Source organism: Tachypleus tridentatus, chromosome 8 (genome assembly GCF_004210375.1).
Source record: "Tachypleus tridentatus isolate NWPU-2018 chromosome 8, ASM421037v1, whole genome shotgun sequence".
Classification (NCBI taxonomy): Eukaryota; Metazoa; Arthropoda; class Merostomata; order Xiphosura; family Limulidae; genus Tachypleus; species Tachypleus tridentatus.
This window is the reverse complement of record NC_134832.1, coordinates 110,169,018-110,195,928: the sequence shown is the minus strand read 5'-3', so window position 1 is coordinate 110,195,928 and position 26,911 is coordinate 110,169,018. Positions and strand designations below refer to the sequence as shown.

At 33.3% G+C, this 26,911-nt stretch overlaps 2 protein-coding genes across 2 annotated transcripts in view; both read right to left on the bottom strand.

Moving 5' to 3' along the window:
• The window catches only part of mago (mago, exon junction complex subunit), a 31,384-nt gene extending 13,163 nt beyond the window's left edge, over positions 1–18,221 (bottom strand). Inside the window, exons 1-3 of the mRNA XM_076450809.1 lie at positions 18,047–18,221; positions 9,086–9,144; positions 8,341–8,451 (exon numbers count right to left, since the gene is read on the bottom strand). Coding sequence (XP_076306924.1) covers positions 8,341–8,451; positions 9,086–9,144; positions 18,047–18,134 — 258 coding nt within the window. The 5' untranslated portion in view covers positions 18,135–18,221. The remainder of the gene's footprint in view (positions 1–8,340; positions 8,452–9,085; positions 9,145–18,046) is intronic.
• LOC143223204 (ribonuclease kappa-B-like) overlaps positions 1–26,911 on the bottom strand; it is a 514,553-nt gene that overhangs the window by 61,949 nt on the left and 425,693 nt on the right. The window lies entirely within an intron of this gene.

The window sequence follows — 26,911 nt, the reverse complement described above, 5'->3', positions numbered from 1 at the left end:
ACCAGGGACAAGGATATCATGGAGAACATGTTGATGTTTGAGAAATACATTGAGCAGCTGCTTGTATAATACAGTTATTTATTGATGGTTTACAGACAATGGTAGGATCAAATTTTTGAGAGCAGTAAAAGAGGGCCAGTTTACGTGATCCAGCTTCCACTCGGGCATGCATGTCGAGTGGCATCAACCACGGCCAGCCTCTCTCAAAATTATAGGAAAATGATCGCTTCCTCATGGATTATTGTCAACCCTCCATGAAAAATGAAAGAATAGTGAATGGGAGCAAATTGAGAGAACAATAGCAATAAAGGATTGAGTTGGTGCATAAAAATAAGTAAAAGAACTATGGAAGAGAGAAAGGCTGTGATCAGAGGGCATATGCTCTACAGAGCAACCACTCCTATCAATATCAGCACTTTCCTAGAGGGAATGATGTACATTAAAAGTCCCCCATGATTAAAAAGAAAGATGGCAGCTGTTCTATGACAGCATCAGAGTCTGACTGATCATAGGTCTCTCCAGTCGACAGGTAGAGATAACAAACATTAATGGTATGGCCCAAGGAAACACAGATGGCTACGACCTCTAAGGGTGTGTCGAGTCACAAAGACAGGGTGGGCATATGCTGATCAACCAACAGCACCACTCCTCCATCACACAGTCTGTCATTTCTGTACAAAGAAAACTACCTAAAGATGACTGTATCGGCCGGTTTCAGAAATGTTTGCTGTAAGAAAAGACACAGAGGATAGTAAGAAGCAATTAGTGTTTTGATGTCATCCAGATTAGAACGTAAACCTCGACAGTTCCTCTGTATCAAGGTGGCCATTTTTATTTATGTGCAGGCAAACAGGGTGGAGTGCCATTCTGTTTACGACTATGTCTTTTTTTCTTTACTGTCTTTATTTGAGGGAAGTCTATCAACCTCCATGGATCCTGCCCTAGGTCGATTGGACAGGTCTTTGCTGTTGGGAAGAGGATTCCAATGACTGAGGATGTGAACAAATGATCATTCTGCATACTGATCTGGGAGAAGAAGTACCTGAGGAAATGCCTGTACCTGGAACCAAAGGAAGTGGATCTTGAGATTTGCTGGAATGTATATGATGCACAGAGATGGTTGTTGAAGTTGATTCATCAACATTTTTAACCATGGAGGTAAAAATACTTTTCATTTGTTTTGAAAACAATTCTTTTGGAGGCACAGAGAAATCTGTCTGCACTCCCACTGTAGTAGTGGAATGAAGTGCAGTAGCATACCTCTGAGGTGAAGTCCATTTACCTATGGACTGTTTTCTCACTATTTTATTTATGTTTTTATTTGCAGGATCCATAATAAAGAATGTTTCAGTGCCCACTGACCCTACCCACCATGGAGCCCCTACAATGGGACACATTACAGTGCTAAAGAAGGACCCTGTAGCAAAGCCAGGGCTCTGTGAGCACTATATCCAAGCACCAGCATCAAAGAGAATGTCAATAATTCCCATTGTAAACATCCAACACTGGTACTTGGTTGATCCTAGCCCAGGTAGTCCAGCTGACTGACCCAAGACTGCCCATCTACAGGAATTCGAGGCCAAAGTGGTGTGCTTGGGTTGGACCCCGTAACCCCCAGGATCCTCTACTCCCCTTCATGGGTCACCACACACAGCAATCATGTGAGTAGAAGTTTAGATTCCAGAGGAGATAAACTGAAAGAACAGAACCTTCTCCAAGATGTTCCCTCACCACATACAGGAATCCACACCAAAAAGCATTACATATGTACAGTTACAACAGAAAGTGTTCATACTCCTGCGTCCCAAGGAGTTTATTGCTCATATCTTAAAAAGTATCATGATTAGGCTAATAGATGTGTGATATATTATAAATATTATGCTAAAACACATCTACATAAATTTTTATGTAAATTGAAGGACAAATAAACTGTTTATAAACAAATAACCAAACATAGGAGGGGCAGAAAGTGTTTGTGCATCTCTTTTAATGGTCAGTTGTGTAGCCTTTCAGGTGAATTACTTGGTGCAATCTCTCCTCATAGCCATCCATAATCATTTGACAGTACTCAACTGGTATTTTCTGCCATTTTTCTTTACAGAAGGCCCCCAACTCTTGCAAGTTTTTCAGATGACGCTGATGAGCCCTGGTCTTCAACTCATGCCAAATGTTTTCAATTTGGTTGAGACTGGGTGACTGTGATGGCCATTCCAGAATGCTTATACGATTCCTCTGTAACCATATATTACATATATTTTAATGTGTGCTTAGGGTCATTGTCGTGCTGGAAGATCCAATGACGCCCAAGCCGCAAGTTCCGAGCACCATTCTTGATACAAATGCCTAATATATCAAGATACTCTTCTTTTTTCATGATTCCGTTGACTCGGTGAAGGTTGCCTACACCAGAAGAGCTGAAGGAACCCCATAGCATAATCAAGCCACCTTCGTGTTTAACTGTAGGGATGATGTTCTTTGGAAGATTTCATTCCCCTTTCCTACGGAAAATATAACGAAGATCATTGTGGTCGAAAAGCTCGATTTTAGTCTTGTCTTACCAAAGAATACTCTTCCAATAGGTAAAGGGTTTATCTACATGCTTTCTGGTATACCTCAATCGTGCTTCTAAATGAAGGGGCTTTAAATATGGAGTTATATGAGGACAGCATGCTTTGAACCCAGAAGAGCATAACATGTTCATAACTGTAGAGGTGCTTACTTCAACCCCAGTTTCTGTATGTCATTACGTATTAAACGAGGGTTCCTACTAACTTCCCTGAGAACCTTCCTCTTGGTTCTCTCTGGAATTTTGGTGGAGTGTCCAGAACAAGGGAGGTTAGCAGTTGATCCTGTAAGCTTAAACTTGGCAATTGAGCTTTGAACAGTAGCTTTTGGCAAATTAATTTGTGTAGCAATACTGGAAAGAGACACATGAGACTTGTATTTTACAATAATTCAGGTTTTTAAGTCATTGGACAGTTGTTTCCTGTTCACCATGAATGACCAAGCAGATAATGACAGAGACGGCACTAAATTGCCGGAAGTAAATTTTTTGCTGGCTAAATTCCAATAATTATGAACCCAATGTCTAGTTCTGGAATGGTATAATGTAGTTTATTCACCAAATTAAACAAAATTTTTACAGGAATATCAGTTCAGATTTTTCACACATTCTGAAATGTACAAACACTTTCTGCTCCTCCTATTTTTGGTTATTTGTTTATAAACAGTTTATTTGTTGTTTAATTTACACAAAAATTTATGTTGATGTGTGCTAGTATAATATTCAAAATATATTACACGTCTATTAGCCTTATCGTGATACTTTTTAAGTTATGAGCAAAAAACTACTTGGGATGCCGGGGTACGAACACTTTCTGTTGTAACTGTATACAGATTATTACTAACTATAAATAACTTATGAAACTTTTTTTAATACTGAACAGTAAATAAAGTAGTAAAGCAAACAATTATCTCTTCCAGCTAAGACCTCTGAATCTGGTTGCTGCTGGATGTAGGTTGCTAAGCCTTTTTAAAATTTCACACATGAAGGACATGAAACAAAACATTTTTAGGCTTTATATATACAGTCAAATAACCAAAAAATAATTAATTACTATATCAAATACCACAGAATTGCACTATTATTTATCAAGCTTAGTAACTAAGCATTATTTGGGTTTAAAAAAAAAATGTTGGTAGCTTTTAAACAGATGTAAATGGCTGATAAAACCATTAGGGGACATTCTAAGTTTGCTGGCTATCAAAAGACAACTCTGTGAGATGCTTTTATGCCCTTTTTGATACCCTATGGAGATTTTTGAAAACATAAATGCTTTGCTCAGTGATGAACATTGTTTATTTATCAGAATTATTTGCAAACCTCAACAAAATTAATTTGCAGCTGCAAGGAAATGAAGTCAATCTTATTAAGGTCAAATCTGTCATCTCTACATTTATTTCAAAGTTAACTCTATTCAAGTATAATACAGGCCATCATAAGCTATACCAATTTCCAAGCCTGTCTGAGCTAGAAGAGAAAGGTGGGATATAAGATGATGATCTCATTTGATCATTTTATGCTGTATAAAGATATGTCTGAGTGATATGAGGATCTTCTTTTGATCAAAATTCCATATTGGATGATAAATCCATTTTTAGATACCAAGGAAGTTGGGGTAGTGGAGAACTCATTGGGCTATAAAATTACACTTAGCTGAAGCAAAGTTTAAGAAATCATACCAAAAGTTTGGTTACAGAATAAAACTTCTGATCACTATCCTGCACTATGGACAGTGGTTAAGAAGCTCTTTGTTGCATTTCCAACATCTTATTTTGTGGAACATGATTTTATTGTGGTCACCCAAATTCTCTCCATGCAAAGAACATGGTGAGTTAAGAGTCCTGCTTTAAACTAGATATTGGGAAACTGGTATCACTTCATCAAGATCATTCATCACATTGAGAATTTACTGAACAGTGAAGGAGTTATTAAATATGGTATCCAAAACTTTAGCTAAATGCCTATTAGACTTTGAAAGTTGGTATCGCAGTATCAAGTTCATCAATTTTATTAAATTAATTAAAATAAAAAGTTACAATTGGTGTTTGAATAAATGTAAAATTAATTGTTACTCTTTTGAGTTTTAATGTGTTATCTTCCTTAATGGATCATGCAAACCACTATTCTGTATTTAAGAATGACTGGTATGTGTATTAACAGTTATTGACAAGGAAAGAACAACGTTTCAACTTTCCTAGGTCATCTTAAGGTTAAAAAAGAGAGAGTTTGCAAGTGACCATTGGCAGACATTTCTTTGGGACGAGAGTATAAATGGGTCCGGATTGTAGGGGGCGTTGCAGTACAATGCTAGGTTATTAATTAGTATAGGTATAAAGGTGTTCCTTTATATTGGATTAATTTTGGTTTCAGTTGCTGTAAAAGTAGGACTTCATTGATTTTGCATTTGTTTATATTTGTTTCCCTGCTTATAGTATGGGAGTTTTCTATGGTTATGTTGTGTTTATTTGATTTGCAGTGTTCAAAAACATGTGGTGTTTTTGTGTTCTTTGAATCTAGTTTCCATTTTTCTGCTCATTTCTCCAATAAGTTATGGCAGTTGTTGCATTGTACTTTATAAATTATGCTGGCATTATGTTTGTCAATGTAGTTTTTACACAGTATGGACTTCAGTTTCACACTTGGTTTTTGAATAAATTTGACGTTCACTGGAATGTTGTGTTTTAAATTTCTTCCAAATGTTGGTTATTTTTTTGCTGATTTTGGGAACACATGGTATGCAGTAGCATAAGGTTTTTTAGTTTGTTATATCTTGGGATATATTGTTGTTGGTCTAGGGTGTGTGTGTGTATAATTTTTTTCATGGTTTGTTGAGGAAACTTGTTGATGAATTGTTTTATTTTGTTGATTTCATCATTAATTTTATTGGGTGAGCATAGTTTTGTGGCTATCTTTATTTAGTTTCTTAATATGTTTAGTTTTTGTTTTGTTTCATGTGTTGAGTCCCAGGGAATGTATAATCCAGTATGGGTGATTTTTCTGTGGATTTCTGTTTTGAATTGTGTATCAGTTCTAGTGATCTTGAGGTTAAGAAATGCTAGTTGGTTAGTTTTTTTCCTGTTCACAGGTGAACTTAATGTTGGGGTGAATCGAGTTAATGTGACTAAAAAACTAAGTGCATGTTCTGTAGATGTGAATCCAGCAATTGTATCATCAACATACCTGTATCAATACAGTGGTGGGTGTTCAGCATTACACATAACCACAGAAAACACACAGATACTAAGTAGGGAAACAAATGCAAAATCAATGAAGCCCTACTTATACAGCAACTAAAGCCAAAATGAAACCAATATAAAGGTACACCTTTATACCTATACTAATTAATAACGTAACATCCAACTGCCAAACCCCCCTACAATCCTGTACCTGTTTATATTCTCACTCTGAGACATGTGTCCTGTAATGGTCATTTGCAAACTCTCTCTTTCTTAACCTGAAGATGGCCTAGGAAGGTCAAAACATGTTCTCTCCTTATCAATAAAAGTGTTAACACCCATACCAGCTGTTCTGAGATATACTTTTATTTCAAATGGGTTTCTCGTCATCAAGAAACTGCTATTTTGAATAATGATTCTTATAGGGTAGGGGGCACCAGAGATGAGTTTATGAAGCCAAGTGGAAGGTGGCCTGAGAAAAGTATGGAAACACTCTTCTAAGCTGCTGATTGGTTATTCACATCATATATTGAAGTAAGTATATATAAGGAACCATTTTCAAAAATGAAAAGAAGTGAATGTGGCTACTCTGTTTCATTCAGTGCACAGACCGTACCTTAGCAAAATAAAAAGATATTATGTTCTTACTTTATATTATACCTCATCAATAATGTTAATTTGAGTTCTTAATTCATCAGAAACTACAGAATTAGTATTTTGACATCATAAATATCTAATTTTAATCAGTGTTGTATTCAACATACTGTATGACTCATGAAAAACAATATTTCAGTTTTTTTTATTTATTTTTTAGTTTTTGTTTGTAATGTACAATTTGATAACAAACTTACTGATATAAAACAGTAGTTTAATCAATTTTTGAATGCATGTCAATAAACATGATGACATGGCCTTTGATCCATGACTCGTCATGATAAGCTTAATTACACTCTGTATTCTTAGGGTCATTGTTATGTTGAAAGATAAAAACGTTGCCCAATGAGATGCATTCCTAAAAGAATGTCATGATGGATCAAAACCTGTCTGTATCTGATAGCAGTCACAGTACCTTCAATTTTAGTAAATTCACATCAATTTCTTATTGTAACCATTGTACACTGACTGTTACACATCAATCAAGCCTGCTTTCAAACTGACATTGATTATTGCCAAAAGCTCAAACCTGAACTTGTCTGTAAAAGATCACTTTTTTTTTTTTTGCCATTTCAGTCTTTTTGTTTTGTTGCCTCAACTAGCAAAGGTTTCCAAGTTACATGTCCACTGAGACCATTTTAGTTGAATGTGTATCACATTACTCTTGAACATTAATACATGTACCTATAGCTAGGTCAAGATCTCTATTGGTTCACCCCTTATCATGCAGAGAATTTACTCTATGTAACTTTACAGAACTTTTAAATTATTTGAATTTTCAACCACTTTTACCATCAACAGTAGCAGTTTTATGAATGATCTTCAGGGGTTTTGCATACAGAATTGAAGCCAGGCCATGATTCTGCCAATTGGAATTTCCTTTATTTTTTTTAGCAAAAACTTTGATTTCTGTATAATTGTCAAGTGTGCTTTCTTTCCAGAAGCCATCATGTCCACAACTTTTAAATCCTACAATCATATCACTGCCTTCACTTATATAGGCCTTTTAGACACAAAGTGAAACTTGCCTGAAACAAAACACTAACTAGTTTAAGGTTTATGCAGAGTTGACAGTTCACCACTAAAAAACAAAGAAATGGCTTTGACCTGAAGTTTTCTTAAACAAAAATTTTTTGGTAAGACATATTGAATCCATAATTTTTCACTGAAGAGCAAAAATAATAATTTTCTATAAAATATTTTTAGTATCTTAATTTACTTATTCTGATATGGAAATTGTGGAACAGAATTGATGTGAGAATGACATCTCATAAAAAAATGAGATTTGATTTAACCTACATTCATGGTGTTATTACACAAATATTGTCAATCTCTAACAAAACCAGCATATACACTGATATTTGCATGATTTGTTACTGTCCAGTTTCATCAAAAGATTTAAGTTATTACTTGATTTCCAACTCTGTCAGGATGAGGCCAAAGAGCATCATGATCCAGCATAAATTCAGTTTTCAATTTCTTGCTGTGGACATACAGCCATGTTTAAACACATGTTGAACATTCAGAAGTAGAAAGTAAAAACTGAGAATGACTACTACTTCTAAAGTTTTCTTAATGGTTTGATAGTCATATTGCATTTCCTTTTCAAGTACACCAAAGGGTCACACAGATATATTTGATCCAACTTAAGTCTATCAATAGCTTAGAACCCAAAGAATCTTAATGTTAGTCAAAATTAAATTTTTTGTTTAAATTTATCAATATGTAGTAATATTATATACATTTTTGAGTAAATATTTTATGGGACATTCACATTTTAAAATACATTTTTATTATAAATTTTATAGATACACAAATAGTGTAAGATATGATATTCTTGGACAGAAAAACTAACTGCTGAATGTCATTTTCTGGTTTAGGTGTTTTAAAAACTTAATTGCAGTTCATGAATTATTACAATAATACTGGTGTATATGAACACATTACCTGCCGTCCAACTCTGTCAGGCTGAGGCCACAGAGCATCATCTTCTTGCATAATTTCCGAGTCTTCAATTATTCGCTTCAGTTCTTCCATGACACACTTATGGACATAAGCCTGTATTTAAATACATATTTAAATAAAAATCAGATTCTGTATTTTTAACAAATAAGGATATTGTATACATCAGTTAAAGATTTCTTTTTGACCAAAGCTAAAACTGAACAGAGTATTTGTGGCAAAGAAGATTAATGGATTCCTTCATCACTTAGCTGTACCCTCTGACGTGGACTGCAGGTTCACCTATTCAAGGCCAATCAGCACAGCTTACTAAGATCAGTAAATCAAACAAATACTATTAAACTTCCTAAAATGATGAAATGTATTTAATATCTATGGGGTTCTGAGTCTTTTGCTTTACTGCGTCATAACCAAAATTAATTTGGGTATATGAATAATGTTACAACATTTTGTCAATTTCATTACACACATTGCAGCAGACCAACTGTTTAATAATTATATAAATATGTGTGTTAAATATTCAATAATTAATTTGATGAAGTGTTGTAATATTATTCACATACACAAATTAACTTAGGTTACTGTGTAGCAACGTAAAATGTATCTCAAAATCATATGGGAATAAAGATATCAATGGTTTCCACAGAACTATTTAAAAATCTAATGTTTCACACAGATTTTGTATTGAAAGAAATTTATAATACTTGATATATTTCTTAAAACAACTTACCTCTTTCCTGATCATCGTGTCATTCTTGTAATTGGAGTTGTTGGCATACCGTAACTTTCCTTCAAGAAAAAGGAAAAAAAGCTTTAAATAAGGAATGCTTCATGGTTGGCATATACATTTGAATAATGAAATATTTATACTGATATTAAATTGGTCAATATCTACATTTAATGGCAAATGACATAATATTTGTCAATATATATATATATAACTGTAGTTGTAGAAAAGTTGAAATGATATCTCCTTTAAAAGAACCCAACAAAAACACAAGTACTTCTTCAGTCTAGATTCTTATTTTGGCAAGTAATCAAGAAACACAATAAAAATTCATGTTGATATTTTGTAATGATTGTCACACATAAAAAAAACTCTAAAATTAGCTAAAGCAGTGTTTATATGGTATTTATTACACCTAACACAACACTGCATTATTATTATTAACATTTTATGATTTGAAATTCAGTGTCACATGTTCAATATAATCATAAAATTCAAACTTGAGGGTCAATTACATAGTAACCATTTTAAACACTTGAAAACAAGTCAACTTTTTTTGTTAAAACTATGCACTTTCAATACCAAAAATTCAAATACTGTAACCATAAAAACAATATTCAATAAATAATGGTTTGAACCATTAGACTATTTTGCAGTAATCTAAGGTACACATAATTGCTTACCTGTATTCTCATCTAAAAAAACATATGTAGGTTTTCCAACACAATTTAATACACAAATACTTCCACTATAGCTGTAATATTTTCCAAGAAACCATAAACTACTGCACAAAATATTATATTTCCTTTACTATAATGTGGAAAGTTTAACTCTTGCCCTATAAAATTGTGTTTTAAATTTTTAGTTTCTTTTATTATGTTATCTTTCATTAGTAAATATTTAATCATTTTATGTGACATTATAAGAAGGTGGAAAGAAAAAGAAAACTTAAAAATCAAGAAATAGATAATATACTCTCTCAAGGGAAGACTACTGTTAAAAAACTGTTAATCTTTGGGTTGGTTGATTAGTAGGTTTGGAGTTTTAGGATGTAAAGCAACTAGGCTATCTGTGCCATTAGCCTTTGAGATTGGCAGAAACATTCTAAAGAAACTGATAAATGAGTTGTCTAGAGGGAAAAACTATTTGGATTTGTGCTGAAATGGAAATTAAATACTTCTATAAATTAACTTTAAATGTTGGAAAACAACAGAAAATTCTAAAATATTTTTGAGTTAATGTCATAGAAATAAGAGTTAGAATTAATATATAAAACGGACTTTGAAATTTAGGGTAGAAATAAGTTACTTTTTACATCTTAAACTGGCATACACGAAAATGTATCATATACATGAAGTTTTACAAACCCTGTGAAAAATTGAAAAAAATGACCCAAAAAATTCAACAGATTTCTCCTAAACAAATTCAAAAAGCCTGCTGTACTCCATCATATTAGTGAGCATTTGTTCACGAAAATCAGCATATTACTTGATGACATTTTCAAAGTTATTATACTATTACCTCAAAAAATAAAGTTTCAGCCATATACCTCTATCAAGCATCAATGAAATATAATCTTTCATTGTTGTAAATAAAATAGTTTATCAAAACCATGCAAGATTACATGATATTTACCCGATACTGATGTTCATCGAAAAACAAAATCAAAAGAAATATCAAAGCTTGCAATATAGTGTACTTATTTAAAACATTTTTAAATATATATATATTTAAAAACATATATATACAAGCATCTCACTCAGGTAATTTGATCACTTTGTGGATATATACCTCCTAGTCTTTAACACGTGCTCATAGTGGGAAGGAAGAATGGAAGAGTCAGCAGAAGAATTATTAGAAATACATTTTCAATTTAGGAAAGTATTAATTTGGAAAACATACTTACCTACACTGCCACTTATAACTAAAATCCCACACTGAGAAGGTGAAAGGTCCAGTGAAGGCATTATTCATACAGAAAGCATCTGTACAGATAATGGATGCATCAAAATAAGAGTGATACTCAAGTAGGAGAACTGCCCTTCATCCAGAACTTAACTGCTGTATTAAGGATAGAATTGTACATGAGTGATCATCACTATAGGCCACCTTCAACCAGATAGCAGAGGTTCCACTACTTTGAATTGGAATTAAGGGGTCTTGGTCCCTATATCCTATGTTAGTAGCTAGAGCTATTTGACTGCAATGTTATATATAGATATACTTTTGATTGTATCCCAACTTGTAACCACAAAGTGATGTGTTCTGAACCACTGGAATCATGATCAGAGAGGATACGCAACACTGAAGCAGGCAAACCTTATTCTTCACCTGAAGAAGCCCAAAAGTGAGCACTTTGGGTTTGAAACAATGGGATGGTGTGTGCCTTACTCAACCAAAGAAACCAAACTTATCTGAACTGGAATTATAAACATCCATATGAACTCTACAACCAAGTGGACAAGAAACCCTCCATATGTTCTTGGAATTATGGAAAGTACATGGAACAATTTTACTCAATCAAGGACACAGGGTATAACCACCCTTTATTTGCAATTTCAAGGAGAAAGTAAACCTCCTTCCATAAAAATTTATTGAATCAACATTGATGAAAAGTAAAGGCCATGCACACTCCAACTTGATAGGTTAGCATTCAATCTGAATTGTTATCATCATTAGGCTCCTGTATACTGGTGCTGCTCCTACCAACATTTAGGAATAACTTTCAAGGACCCAGGCAGGAGTGCCACCAACTTCACCCTCTTCTTCAGAAGTGGAGAAATTCACTCTAACACTCTGGGAAAAAAGCCTTTATCCACCACCACAGTGTCTGGAAACTAGGGTGTGGTAAGGAATCCCTATCCCCACTAATAGAATCTGGAAGATAATGCACTATGGAGAGACCTGAGGAACAGTGTTCTAAAAACAACCCAGTAGATGAACCAAGTTCCCCTGAATTTTTAAAAGCAAACTGACTCTCATTTATTCAACCAGATGATTTGCAAAGACAGGCAGGGTCGTTTGGGCCTTACTCGTGATAGTCCATGAGTGGCAGTCTAGCACAGTATGGTAATTCCCCTATTGCCCCCTAGTAATCTCCTATATAATCTTATGAAACACCTCATTTCTACAGAGCCAGTTGCAAGTGTAAAATTGGTGTGGTAAAATAATTCCTGTCTGGGCAACACTTACTGCAGACTGGGATCCTGTGAAAACAACATACAGGACTCTGAAAAATAGAAATAAAAATACTTTAGGAGGTAGGCAAAATCCTTCCAATGAAAAGACTGCCTGATCAGGTAAATGTGAATTTAAAGGTACTGGGGAAGGTCCAAGTACCAGCAGGCAATTCAACTTGGCTGCTAAGGATATATACAAAAGAAATCTGATTAGATGCAATTAAAAGAAGAAACCTTGTATTCATAGAGAGCCCAGAAGAAAGTGTTATCTAGTATCTCCACAGGTACAAGTGCAGGCAACAAAATTTCAAAACTCTCACCGAACATGACCAAGATTGAAATTTTGTTGGACTGAAAAAGAAAGAATGATCAAATGAACAGGACTGAACCCCTTTCCCATCTGACAGTGTTGGATAAGAGGAACTGATCTGAGGATGTAGAGGAAATGAGAAAGTGGTCTGGGAACAAATAACACACATTACTCCAACCATTGATGTCTATAGGTCACAAGTCAGCAGCCATAAAAATCAGACCTGTAGGTAAAAAGGATACATGGCACATTAAAGTCAGATCACAAATGATGGAGAGAAAGAACACATAACCTTAATCTATCTGGTAGACAACTGGAATGACCATTTGAGATCAAAATGATGAGAGAATTCTGGAGAGTACTGGAGACTCAAAAAAATATGTAGTTACAATAATCAAACATCAGTCAATAAGGCCACTGTAAACAAGGGTAACTACGAAGATGCAAAATGTGTTAAAGAACCAAGTCAAAAAATGAGTTATGGTTAACACCACAGATTTAAAAGGGTTCAACCTTCTCTAAATACAACACAGCTGATAAGCATGTCATTATCATTAAAAAAAATGCCTTTTGGACAAATATCTCACAATATTAGAAATTAAATCCCAAAGCCATGTGAAAGACAGCATAACTTCTATGGCAGAAGCTCGAGTTTTGGATAAGAATGTATATTACATCCAAACATGGCTGCTTCCACTGAGAAAGCCTAAAAAGAAGTAGAAGAGAAAGAACCATCAAAAAACAAAACCTCAAACTCAGGTATAGCAGTCGATCTTTTATGATCAATAGGATTAGAACAAATATTTTGTACTCTGAGTAACATAGGATGTAGAGAGAAGGTTGAGAGTGGTAATCTTGTCTTGCTCAGATGAAAAGCCTCTATTGATAAAGCCCAGAGATAAGGTGCTGCAAACCAAATTGCCAGTAATTAGGTGACCCAATGAGAGATCAATCACCATATGAATTGCAAAATGAGAAGCAATTGAACTGAACCTTGCAATACAACATCTATTCTGTTGAGAGAATCTGTTTGAATTGAGACAATAGATCTGCTACCAATGACATCACCCAGAGAACATAAGAGGTTAGATCGGTGGTAAAATAAAACTAGTTCTGAGAAAGGAGGTCCAAAATTTGAAAGTAAGGAACCCTATATCACATGCCTCCTTGTTGAGAAATATGAGGCATCACCATGGAATAGTTAGTGAAGCCTGAGAATTTACCCCGTAAGAAGTCTACACCATAGAGATTTGCCTCTTCAAGTGCAAAAAGACAAAAACATTATGCAAGCAATCTTTGTTGTCCATGCACAAACTGTGGAATTCCCAACAGTTGGTATATATACTCCATCCATGAAGCAAGGCATTCATAAAGAAAATGAAACTTTGGATGAGGCAGCAAAGAGGAACTCAAACTGTAGTAGTGCTCCAACTTAACCTCTCCCAATTGAAGAATGATCCCAACTAAGGAAGCTAGGGAAACCAGGAAACAAATGTGTATGATCCCTGGTCACTTAAAGACCGATAAAAGTTGAGCATCTACAATCCAGATAAAAAATCATCACAGACTTGGGAATGAGTCACTTATGAACCTTATAACAGATTAGTGAGATCTGCAGCAAATATAGGTTAACATCAATTACAAACAGCTACTGGGAGTAAGTTTATGGTTTTATACAAACACAACTACATGAAGCTGATAAACCATAAGATGATAAACAGAAAGTTAACAACTACTTTTATATGATAAACCACACGGATGCTTTAGGTACATCTTTACTTTACAAAGAAACAATAAAATTAATAACACATGCAACTTTACTCATTAAATATAGAAGAGAATAAGATTATCAGAGGTGTAAAATTAATCACTATTTTGATACAAAGTGAGCCAATAATTTATTACTTTGAAATAACAAGATATCTATTCCACATATCCCTAATTTGCTATCCTCATCATGTTTATCTATCAATACACATTACGTTAAAAAAAACCAATAATTCTAAGTTTATGGTTATATTGTCAGGAAAAGTTAAGAAAAGTGAGTGCAATTTTTGTATAGTAAACATTACTACACTGCATTTTAAATTACTCTTAAAGAATATCCTTCATGTGTTCTACAAAATCAATAATTAACTTTCAAGGTTTTTTTTTCCTTCTTGTGCTACATTACTTTCCATTAGTCCTGTGAGTTAATCAGATCAGTTATTATCTCTCTTGTATATTTTAACTGATCTGATTAATATGTACCATGCCAAATCTTCTTCTGAATAAAATTCAACAGTTCTTTGTAGAATTATCTTTCGTTAACACAGTATACAAGACAATTATGAGTTTTTGATACAATCCATTTACTTTCAAATATATAAAATTATTATGTTCAAATTAATCAAACTAAATTAATAAACAGATTGCAAGAAATTCACTTTTCTGTTTCATAGACATATGCAGTGTAGTGAAAGAAAATTAAAAGCCTACGACTGATCTTTTATCAGCCACTAATACCAATCCAAGCTAAAGAATTTCCTAATGTTTTCTGTTCTGAGTTTTATGAAGATTGGAGCAATAAGTTTCTTTACATATGAAAATATGCAACAAATTCAAGCACTAACAATGAGAGAGTTCAACACATCCCAAAATGAGAAATTGTTTCTTGATATGTTTGAAGATTTACTGAAAAATAAACATGAGTTCTCCAACTTCATCTAATATATATTTGTTTTGTATTCTGATACAAATGTGTTCTTTTTTTTAGTCTGATAACCATGTAATTTAATTTGAGTTTTGAAGTTTGCCACTTGCCAAAAGCATGCATATATATAATGGTTGTGCAGATACTTAAAACACACAAATGCAGATTGTCAAAATCTGATCCCAATATTTGGCAATCTTGAGCATATTAGCACCAATTCAATATTTCACTTACGTGGCAAGCTTAAAAAAATACTAATATTATCCACAAAGTAAAATAAATCCTACAATTACTCAAACTTTCTATATACAACATGTTATTTCAGAAATATTTCACCATCTATAGAATGCCCTATGTATTTTAAATTTGTTTCAAAAATATCATATTTAAATTCATCCACAAAGAAATTTAGTAATTATGTGCAATTGTAAAGAAAATACCTATTTTCTAGAATTCTGAAATAAATAAGAACACTCCCTTGTAAATCTTCATAATATACCAAAGCATGGATACGTGAGGTTAAGCTGCATTAAGTTACTCCTGAATAAGGATGCTCATTACTTGACAAAAAACCATTTATTAGAAAATCAAAGATGTGAATGTTATACAAAAGTACAGGGGAGTAAACAAAATGGTGAATTGCCAACTGTGTGATACTGCAGAGAATAAACTGTCTTCTTTTTGCATTCTAATATAATGGTAAATCTTGCTCAACCAAGCCCTAACACAATCACGTTACTGATAATCAGATCTTGAACTGAGGCAGAACAAACTGGAATACAGTCCTACTTGTTCCCTTTTTTTATTAATTAAATCATTCCTGTTGGTAAGCTACTCAAGTAGATTTGTACAGCATGGAACTGTTGTTTGCAAACTGGATATCAAACCTGACTGTTTCACTTCTTAATTAAGTGTCAAGCACCACTGACAATTAATGGTATGACTATGAAAGGAGTTTGTTACACACTTGTTTTAGCAAATCAAACCCAAAAAATTACCTGTTTACTTAATATTTTTGGTTGTTATACCAAGTAGGATTAAATAAAAATAAGGTACAAGAGAAAATAAATTACAACTGAGAAGTTAAAATTGTTTTGTTAATAAATTCCACACTTATACAATATTTTGTTTCAAATTTAAGTGTTTCTAAATACAATGAAGCTGCAAGAAATAGCTTATACAATGTAGAGTAGCTTCAATAATAAACATTTCAAACTACAATGCCATCAGTTTGTATAGGACATCTTAATTGATTGTACTAGAAGATACTCAGGTTTGTGCAAAGCAATAATCTGCTGTTATAGGATTGTAGCTAATTACTTTGTACTTGCAAATCATTTACACAGTTGTAACCTGTCAGGAAGTTAGTCCCTGCAACATAGACACACAGCTTAGAGATCATTAAATGTTCAAGTTAATACTTTTGTTTTCATTCCTGTATTTTAAAAATGTGGTATGGCAGGCTCTTTTCAGCATGAATATAGTATTCCTGTTTGCCAGAAAAAATAACTTTATAGTTTAAAAAGTTATTGATTCATCTTTGAAACATTTGTAAGTTTCTTGTCTTTACCACTGTAAACAGCAATTCATTCGAAAAGCAAAATACCTAAGAATATCATTGCAGAAACCAAGCCTTATTTTCCAAATTTTAAAGCTGTGTTCTCTCATTTGAAAGAAGTTATTACACAAACCGTAGTTCCTTGGTGGTACAACTGTATGTCTTTAGACTTACAATGTGAGAAACCAGATTCCAATACCTGTAGTGGACAGAGCACAGATAACCCATTGTGTAGCTACGTGCTTAATTACAAACATAATCCATCTTAACTATTAGAAGTTAGTACATAATACAACTGTCTTCAGCATACAGCATGAAATAACCAAATGCCTTTATCCTAATAAACCTCTGGATAATCTTGTTGACTTTAATAAAACTATCACTCACTTTTTTTCATGAGAAAAATACATTAAGAACCTTAACCTTTCTCCATAAGATAGCTCTTCAATCCTCAGAACCATTCTGTTGACTTATTAACATTGTGCAAATACTTCACTTAGCAATGGAGGATCATCTATGTTGGCAGGTTTCTTAATAAAAACACTTTGTTTCCTCAATGTGACCATCCTACAAATTAATTTACTTGTATTTCTCCAACATTCCCTAGTAAAAATCTTTAGCTAATCTTTTTTATCATATCTTATTGAAAGTTTACTGAAAATTTAAGCATGCCAAGACTACACCAATTTTGTTAACCAGATAATTTGTAACATCCTACAAAAAATGAACAGGTTACTAAGATAGAATTTCATTTTCATGAACCCATGTCAATTCTGTTTTTATGATATACTTTCAATTCATTACTTTACAAAACTTCTTGAAGTTTTCCACTAAAGAAATAAAACTAACATGCCTATAATTTTCAGGACAACCCTTACTTCTCTCACTTAAAACAGAAATAACATTAATAATTCTCTAGCCCCTGGGCACCTTCTCAGTCTCACCATATAATGTATTATCACTTACCAAAAATGAAACACTTGCATATTTTTTTCTCTTTTAAAAACTTGGGAAACACCATCTGTCCCAGGCTTTATACTTTAAAGCTTCAATCTTTCATTTTGACACAACGTGCAAATTAAATTAATTAAACTTAAACAACAGCTAACCAATAACTCATTGAACAAAAAAGTTTTAGACTTTAGATAAACCATCATAAAATGGTGAAATACGAAATCTTAATTTTATACTGATAAACTTTTATCTTAATCACAGCTTCACATACCATCTGGGCGAAACTCAAATTCCAAAAATTCATGTCCAAATTTCCCTTTGTGACCGACATAATATCTCAAATAAAAATCTTTCGACATTTTCAAGTTTACACTTAGGCTTAAAGATAACCTATTTCAGTAAACGCTGAGTACCAGCGCTAGTAGCGTCCTCTTAATTTAAGTTGAAATTTAAATACTAGTGTATCTTACATATATTTTGCTCCAACTTTATTTATATAATAAAGTAAACCAACTCTAAAATATTTATCAGGTCTCCTGTTTTTATGTGGCAAAAAATGGAATTTTGTAGTGAATAATTTCAAATTAGGCACCATAAATTTCTGATTATGCAGCAAAATAAACAGTATTATGCAGAGATTACTGATTATGGAGAAAAATGTCAAATTAATCAATACTTCCTCCAAGAAAAAAACATTCCTCCCCACTGGGCCAGCGGAAAGTCTAAAGGATTATGATACTAATAAACGGATTTCGATGGCCGTGATGAGCATATCTCAGATAGTGCATGGTATTGCTTTGAACCTAATAACAAACAATTGTTAGAAATATCTTTTTTTTTAAATACATTTAATTAAGAGAACGTTAGATGTAACTAACGTAATTTAACCATCAACAACTACTGAACACCTATTATTGTATGAAATAGTGTCAATAGACACGCTTTAGACTTCACAAGTCTTTTCACAGGGCGTAAATTAGATTACCTGGTCAGTAGGCATCCCTTGCTAAACAATGAAACACAAAGTCAAAAATTATAACTCTTGCAACACTGATCCATATTTTACTCAATCAAGACTTTACTTATGTAATCAACCTTTTATTATACGGTCATGCGTAAATTATATGAAACTCCAAAACTGCGTATATCACACGTGCTTTGAAATTCTTTATTATTTGTTTGTTTGCTTTTGGTTTGGTTTAAATTTCGTGCAAACCTACACGAGGACTATCTGCGTTAGCCGTCCCTAATTTGGCGATTTAAGACTAGAGGGAAGACAGCTAGTAATACCCACCCATCGCCAGCTATTGTGTTATTCTTTTACCAACGAATAGTGGGATTGACCGAACATTATAACGCCCCCACGGCTAAAATGGCGAGCATGTTTGGTGTGACAGGGATTTCAAATCCGCGATCCTCAGATTACGAGTTGAACACCCTAACAGCCAAGTGATGCTGGGTCATTCTTTATGAAATATCCAAGAAAGTAGTGTTAAAATAAATCACTAAGTTTTCATAAATTACAAATAACACTGAAAGAGGGTTTGATGTAATTGTATATCCACTTAGTGGCGATCTATCTGTATGTGTGTCGAAGGATCACATGATTTAACCCAATTTAGCAGGGTTAATTATTCTTTGATATTTGTAAGTTTCTAAATTGGATGTTTAAGGAATCCTCCCTTGTACGAATTAGCCTTAACGTTTAATTATATATCAGATGAAGATTTTCATCCTTAGTTGTTTCCCTTTCTAACAGAACTTATTTGTCGACTTTGTATCCTCAACTTCTGTGGAAACAAAACTGAAGAAAATTATATACATTGTGTGGACAATAAAAAGTGATCTATCCTTGAAAATGTTGTTAACTTGTTACATTTTTATTAGATAACTGAAAAATATGTAAAACTATGTGTTTTAGAAAATACTCGACAAGATCTGTTCAAATATGATCTCAACTTTTAATTTTAACACTGCCTTTTGTACAAACCTGAACTTTTCATGATATTAATTACATTTCATCATAAAAGTGTTGTGCATCTGTTGTAGTTTCTTAGACTTTTTTTATTTCATTTAGCCTTCAAAATGATCAAACAGGTTTCTCTGCATTTGTAGAGTTATTAAAATATATCTAGAAATAAGAGAATTGATGTTACAGAATGGCCAGGTCAATTACCTGATTTCAATCTGATTGAAAATTTATGGGCTGGGTTAAACCGATTAAAAAAAGATCGCAAGCCAAATATTAAAGACAAACTTTTGGAAGTACTCAAAGAAGGATGGGAGTTAACCACTCTGCAATATCTCAAAAATTTATTGAAAGCATGCCACGTCAATGTGAAGCAGTAGTGAAATTCAAGAGAATGCCAACTAAATATTAATTTGCAAAACTGGTTTGTGTTATTTTAGTTTCATTTTACGCTCGCTTATTACAAGTTGAGTTTCAGTCAGCTTGTGATACTCGTAATTATGCACATCTGTATGGCGTGCTACCTCGAATATGGTATGACTCTGTAGATCAAGGTATGACAAAACATTTGAGTATTGTAACTTCTATTCAAAGTTGATGGCATTAGGATCATCTTCATCTGGCATATTTTGGGAAATAATAAGGAAGAGGTTATGGTCAGCTGTCAAGTTTCATGTGAGCAAGACCAAAAAGTGTTTCAGGTAGGTAACTGCTTGGAATGAATGAACCCAGAAATAGGTTATTTAATACCTGGTCATGAGCATAAATACTGCTGAGCACCTGTACAATACAAAGTAGAACGACTTGCAGACGATTGTGTGGAAGCTGTACCACAAATTCAACTCTGTGAAGAATTGGCTAATTCATCGGGCTTAAAATAGATTTGCTCCAAAAGACGGGCTGCATACACAAATAAGCTGCACCAATTGCATGCAAATACATACCAAAAATATCTTCTGCAAAATATGAGAACTTCCCAATTAAATTTTGCAATAGCACTTAGGGATGAGGGAACACCTAAAGCTCATGGAAGTAGTATACGTTGCAACACACTTTGAAATACTCCCTTCAAGACGGCCAAGAGAAGGAAAGAAGCTTACAGTTGCAGCTCTGTTGACAATTTCACAAGCAGGTGACGATACCCAAGTATCTGTACCACATAAAGCTTGATCAAATCAAAATGCTAAAAACAGTTACCCACAAAGTTTGGTACTATGATGCAGCCACACTGGTGAATATTTATTCTGAAAAGGCAAAGTTATCTTTTAAAACGCAAATCCGACCATAAAAAACCGCAAAACGAAGAAAAGTGAAAAACTGCATGTATCTGTGCGACAAACCAGTGCATTAGCATAATACATTTGGTGAAGGTTTATCAATGCAGCCCACCAGTGGCACAGCGGAATTACGTTAAAAATCGGGTTTTGATACCCGTGGTGGGCAGACCACAGATAGCCCTTTGTGCTTAATTGCAAACAGCAACTGTCATCAATACAGTACACATATGCTAGCAGGCACATAAACAAGTTGCAAGCAGGAAAATCAAGACAGTGCTATCAAAAAATTTTCAATACAATACACACAGCATGCAGGGAAGCCAATAAAGTAGACAAAAACCGACTATCAGAACCATAAAACGAAAAATACAAAAGTGAAAATTTATGTGTCTGTGCAACGATTCAATTAATGTACATAAAGTTGGTATAGTTTGGGTGTATCTTCGCAATGATACAATGAATGTTCATAACGAGTTTCCTGAAGATCCATAAACAGGGGGTGAAGTAGTGGTAAGAAACCCAAAAACGACCATAAAAATCAGTGAATCTATACACAAGAACTTATAAATTTATTACCCTCTCTTATTCAGTTATCCAGGGCAAAGTTCAAACATGGCATATCTATGAACAACTTCAAAATTTTGGCATCAAACCGCGCTAACAAGGAACTTCTTGTAAAAGAAAGTCTGTTATTCTATGAATGCCTAAGAGTTTACAAGATGCAATACTCTTATCAACTATCACTTCAATTTATTTTCTTTTTTTCCTGTCTGTTTAAAATATATATTCTTATGTTATTTGTATTATGTTTTTTTATTTACTTATACTCTAATACCATAATGTATCTATTGAAAACAATATATCACAATTGTGTTTGTTTTAAATTTCGCGCAAAGCTGCACAAGGGCTATCTGTGTCAGCCGTCCCTAATTTAGCAGTGTAAGACTAGAGGAAAGGCAGCTACTCATCACCACTCACCGCCCACTCTTGGGTTACTCTTTTACCAACGAATAGTGGAATTGACCGTCACTTTATAACGCCCCCGCGGCTGAAAGAGCGGACATGTTTGGTGTGACGAGACTTCGAACCCGCGACCCTCAGATTATGAGTCGACTGCCTTTACGCCTGGCCACGACGGGCCTCCAATTATATTTGAATTGGTACCATCTTCGATGTTTTCAAACTGCTAATAGTATATGTATTTCAAAATGTGTAAGTACCAATTGTTATCTATTGTAGCCATTGTCTTTCTGTTCCAGACTAATATTCATTTTTCATGTGATGAATGGATAACTAGTGCTTCCAAAAGGAAATAAAACATGATCGTATATAATTTTACAATATATCATGAATTCATTTTTTTAAATCTCAGTATTTATCATAATATTTTGCATAACATAACAATCGTAAAGATGAATTTTAAGATGTTATTTCTGAAAATATGCAAGTAATTTTGTAATATTTGACATTTTTTATCATAAATATTTTGTACTTAATATCACACAGTTATTAATTTATTATACACTAGCTGGAGTAACCGTTCCCTAGACAGGAGTTATGTAAATTCATGATTAATGAAAGGTTACCTTAGTACTTGAGGAGTTGCTTCCTTTCTACGTAATTGCAAAAAAAGCAACAAAAACATACAATATCCACAAAAACTGAAAAACACAAAACGTAGTATTACAAATTTGTATTATCTTCTCATGGGCCCAATGAACCTCCATAACAAATCTAATGAAAATAGTTGTACAAAACGTCCATAAAACCGCAAAACTAAACAAATTGTATGTAATTCCGCAAAGTACACATACTAACAACAGATAGTATTATTATACTCATGTAGATTTTGTAAGAAATAAAACTTTCTCATCAAATTACGATTTGAATCATAATGTATTGTTCGAGTAAAAGCACTTTCAACTTGTGTCTAAAATTACTAATAGACTCATAATGTCGATTCTTATGGTAAGCTTACAAGGTAAGAAGTCCCCTGCTGGTTTAGCGGCGAGTCTATGGATTTACAACGCTAAAATCAGGAGTTAAATTCCCCTCGGTGGACTCAGCAAATAGCCAGAGGGACTTTGCTAAGAAAATACACACACACACAAAGATAAGAACCGACTGTGACCATGAGATCACCTAACACAGCCTTATAAAAGTAACTTTGTATAACTTTCAGCCCCAGTCAATTAAAAATGGAACTTTCATAATGCTCAAGTAAAATAAAATATTTTAGAATTTTCATATATATATATATAGAAACTGACTAGGAATATTACGAAAGCGCTGTTTCTCTAACTAGTTTAAGCCGTTGAGGCTGTCAGGCTATTCCTAATGTTATATACACACTCTCACTCTGAACTAGTAGGTAAGACCTGAGAAAATGACGTAAAACTCAGCCATGTGTGTATGTTTTCGCACATTTTATACAATGAGAATGACAAGCAAGATAATACACTTTAAATTATTATAAGCTAGCCAGAAACTTGCTCAGTCAAACGTATAAATTAAACCTTTTAATACAGGATGTACATACTGTCAACAAATAACACTATGTAACACAAATTTTGTTCCTGGATAGTATGTGCTATTTATTAATTGCTTATGTTATAAAAGTACAGAAAATGGCCATTATTCCCTTCACACCTTGCTTTTGTGACTTAAATAATGAAATTTAGAAATTAACATATTTTCTATGTAAAATCAGGCAAATTTTTACATTTTCATTTACATGTATTTACACTAAAGTTATACAAAAATGTTTAGAAGTCAGTAGTTCTTTTTGAGACTTGCGATTCTAATGTAAATCACTTTCACAAATCAGCTTCCAAATATCGTCTTCCATCATGTTTTCGCTATACGCTGCCAGGTCACAAAAGCAAAGTCTGAAGAGAAAAGTAGGTCTTTTCCATTTACTTTAGGTGTAAGCAATTGGAAAATAACACTTTCTGCTCAGGAACAAGAAAAAGTAAAACTTTTGTTACATAGTGTAATGTAAATGTACAAATCATAAAACTACAAATAATTTAAAACAATTATGCTGTAACTTGAAAACATTTAAAAATATAAACTAGCATAACATTTGGGACATGGGACCTATTGCTCCATCTCAGCTGTTTCATCCTATAAATGAAAAGTAATTAAAAATAATCCTAAAGCCAACCTATATCATTTATATATTTAAAAAGCTTTCTCTTAAACTCACCCAAATTTACTGCCTCTACCATATCCAAAACCAACCCTGTGAGAAAAATGAAATTAAGTTAAAGATGATTTCTACACTACCAAAGGACTGTTCCATAGGTCTTCTGTTTTCACTACTAAACATGAAGTCCCTTTACAATCTTAAACACCTCAATCAGATCTCAACTCTTATTCTGTAAGAGAAAACATTGAGAAATTTCAGCCTCTCTTCATATGATAATGTCTCCATCCCAGGCACCATTATAATAACCCTTCTTTGAAGGTGAGTTCTGAACTCACTGTCTTTCCTAAGGTGAAGAGCCCAAGACTGAACACTATATTCCAAATGTGGCCTAACAAGTGACACGTACAATGAAATTATAACTGCTTCAGACTTGTATTCAATATTTCTGTGTATAAAACCAAAAGTTCTATTTGCTCAAGTCACTAAATAATCTAAATCCTTTTGTAAATCAGCACATCCCCTTCAGAGTTGGCAACACCTAAGACCTTAATATCATCTGCAAACCTAAATAATTTTTTACTATTCCTTCATTTATGTCAATGATGTAAATCAAAGAAAACAAGTCCTAATACCGAGTCCTGAGATACTCCACTTGTAACATTAATCTGGTTTCACTGAACTACAATTGTAACAAACCTCTGCTTTCTTCCATCCAGTGACTCTTCTATCTTTGCTAACTTATCCTCCACACCTACAAAGATAATTTTCTTACAAGCCTTTTATGTGGCACCTTATCAGATGTTTTCTGAAAATCCAGATACACTAAATATACATACACCTCTCATCTACATAAGCAGTAACCTTTTCAAAGAATGTCAAAATATTTTTACGGCAAGGTCTTTCTGTAGTGAAACCATATTGACTATCCAATTAGATTCTAAATTTTGCTAATTAAATTTGCAAAACATCTTTTCTCAGATTTTCCAAAACTTTTCCCACAAGTGATGCAAGACTATTGGGTCAATAATTACTGGGACAATTTTTATCACCTCCCTTGAAAAGAGGAGTTACATTAGCTAACTTTCAATCTTCTGGCATCTACCAAATGTTCAAGGACTGACAAGAATTGTATCAAGTAGCTTACATATCCAATTTTAACCCTTTCAAAACTTGGGGATATATTATCTGGCCCAGGACATTTATTGTTTTCAAAATTTAACAATTTTTTCTTAACCAGTTTAGAATTAATATAGTCATCTTGTTTGATCTTATGTCCATTTATCAATAGTGCAAGGTGTGGAATACTGTTTAAATCTTTGTTAGGAAAACCAACAGAAAATCAAAATTTAATAACCTAATTTTTTCACAATCACCTTTTATCACCCCTCAGATACACTTTTGTTCTAACATTTTGTTTACCCTTTGTGTATTTAAAAAAATCATTATTGTTAATTTTACATTTTCAGCCAACCTTTCCACATACATCCTTTCTAATGTCCTAATTTTATTTTTCACCAACTTGATCTTCTATAATCAAAATCTTCTGTCCTATTACTCAATTTAGATTTCTTAAGTTTATAATGTTTTTCTTTGATATTATCTTTTATATGCATCATGAGCCAACCTTGTTTTCTAATTGCAGCTACTCTTTTCTTTCTGTACAGTGATTGTTTATGCAGAACATTTAAAAATGTACATTTAAAAATTTTCCACATCTAATCAGTGTTTCCAAATAGCTCAGCTGCCCAACTCACAACAGACAATTCTTGTTGTATTCTTTCAAAATTTGTTTTTTTATACTTGCAACAACAACAAAAAAATCATTATTCCTTATCTCTGTGTACAGTAAACCATTCAAACTAAAGGAGCAATGATTACTTGCACTCAGATGTTCTCTGATTATTTCTATATTTGAAGTTAACAATAAACCTAAAATATCATTGTTTCTAGCAGGTTCCTTGACTAATTGATGAAAAAAGCCATCCTGAAAAGCTTCCAAAAACCTCTCTCTTTCACAGCTTGACTCCAGCATTTCCCAGTTTGTCAGAAATTCACCCATAATTATAACTTCATTAACAGCACAAATCTCAATTTTATCATAAAATTTCTCACTAATTTTATCAGTACAATTTGGTGGCTTGTAACAGATTCCCACTAAAAGCTTTTTCCTTTACACCTGCTAAAATAAAACCAAATGGATTCAATCTCTTTACTATTATCTTTGATATCCTCAACTTCAACAGAATATAACTCACATTTCACATATAAAGCCATTCTTCTCTCCTCTTTAATACCCTATTCCTATTAAATAGTCTCTAACCCTATATTTCAAAGAAACTTATGTCATTAAAAATCATCTACATTTAACTATGTTTCAGTTATTCCCATTATATGAAAATTCTCCATTCCTACCAATGTTTTTATTTCTTATAATCAGTGATGTTGAGAAAACCCACTTGTAGATAAATATACATGTAAAAACGGTTCTCAACCCAAATGAGCTGTTTTTACATATATATTTATTTCTTACACTTCTAGTATTACAATAGTAACAGTTAAGCTTATCCTAAAACTACTTCCAATTCTTATTTCATGTGATAAACCATTCTCTGCCTCTTATTCTTTTTTGCATTTAGTTTTCCTGGCCCTCACCACTGTTTAGTGTTAGTTTAAAACTTTCCTTACAGTTGAGTTAATAGCCATAGTAAACAAGCCAGTCCCTACCCTATTTAAATGTAA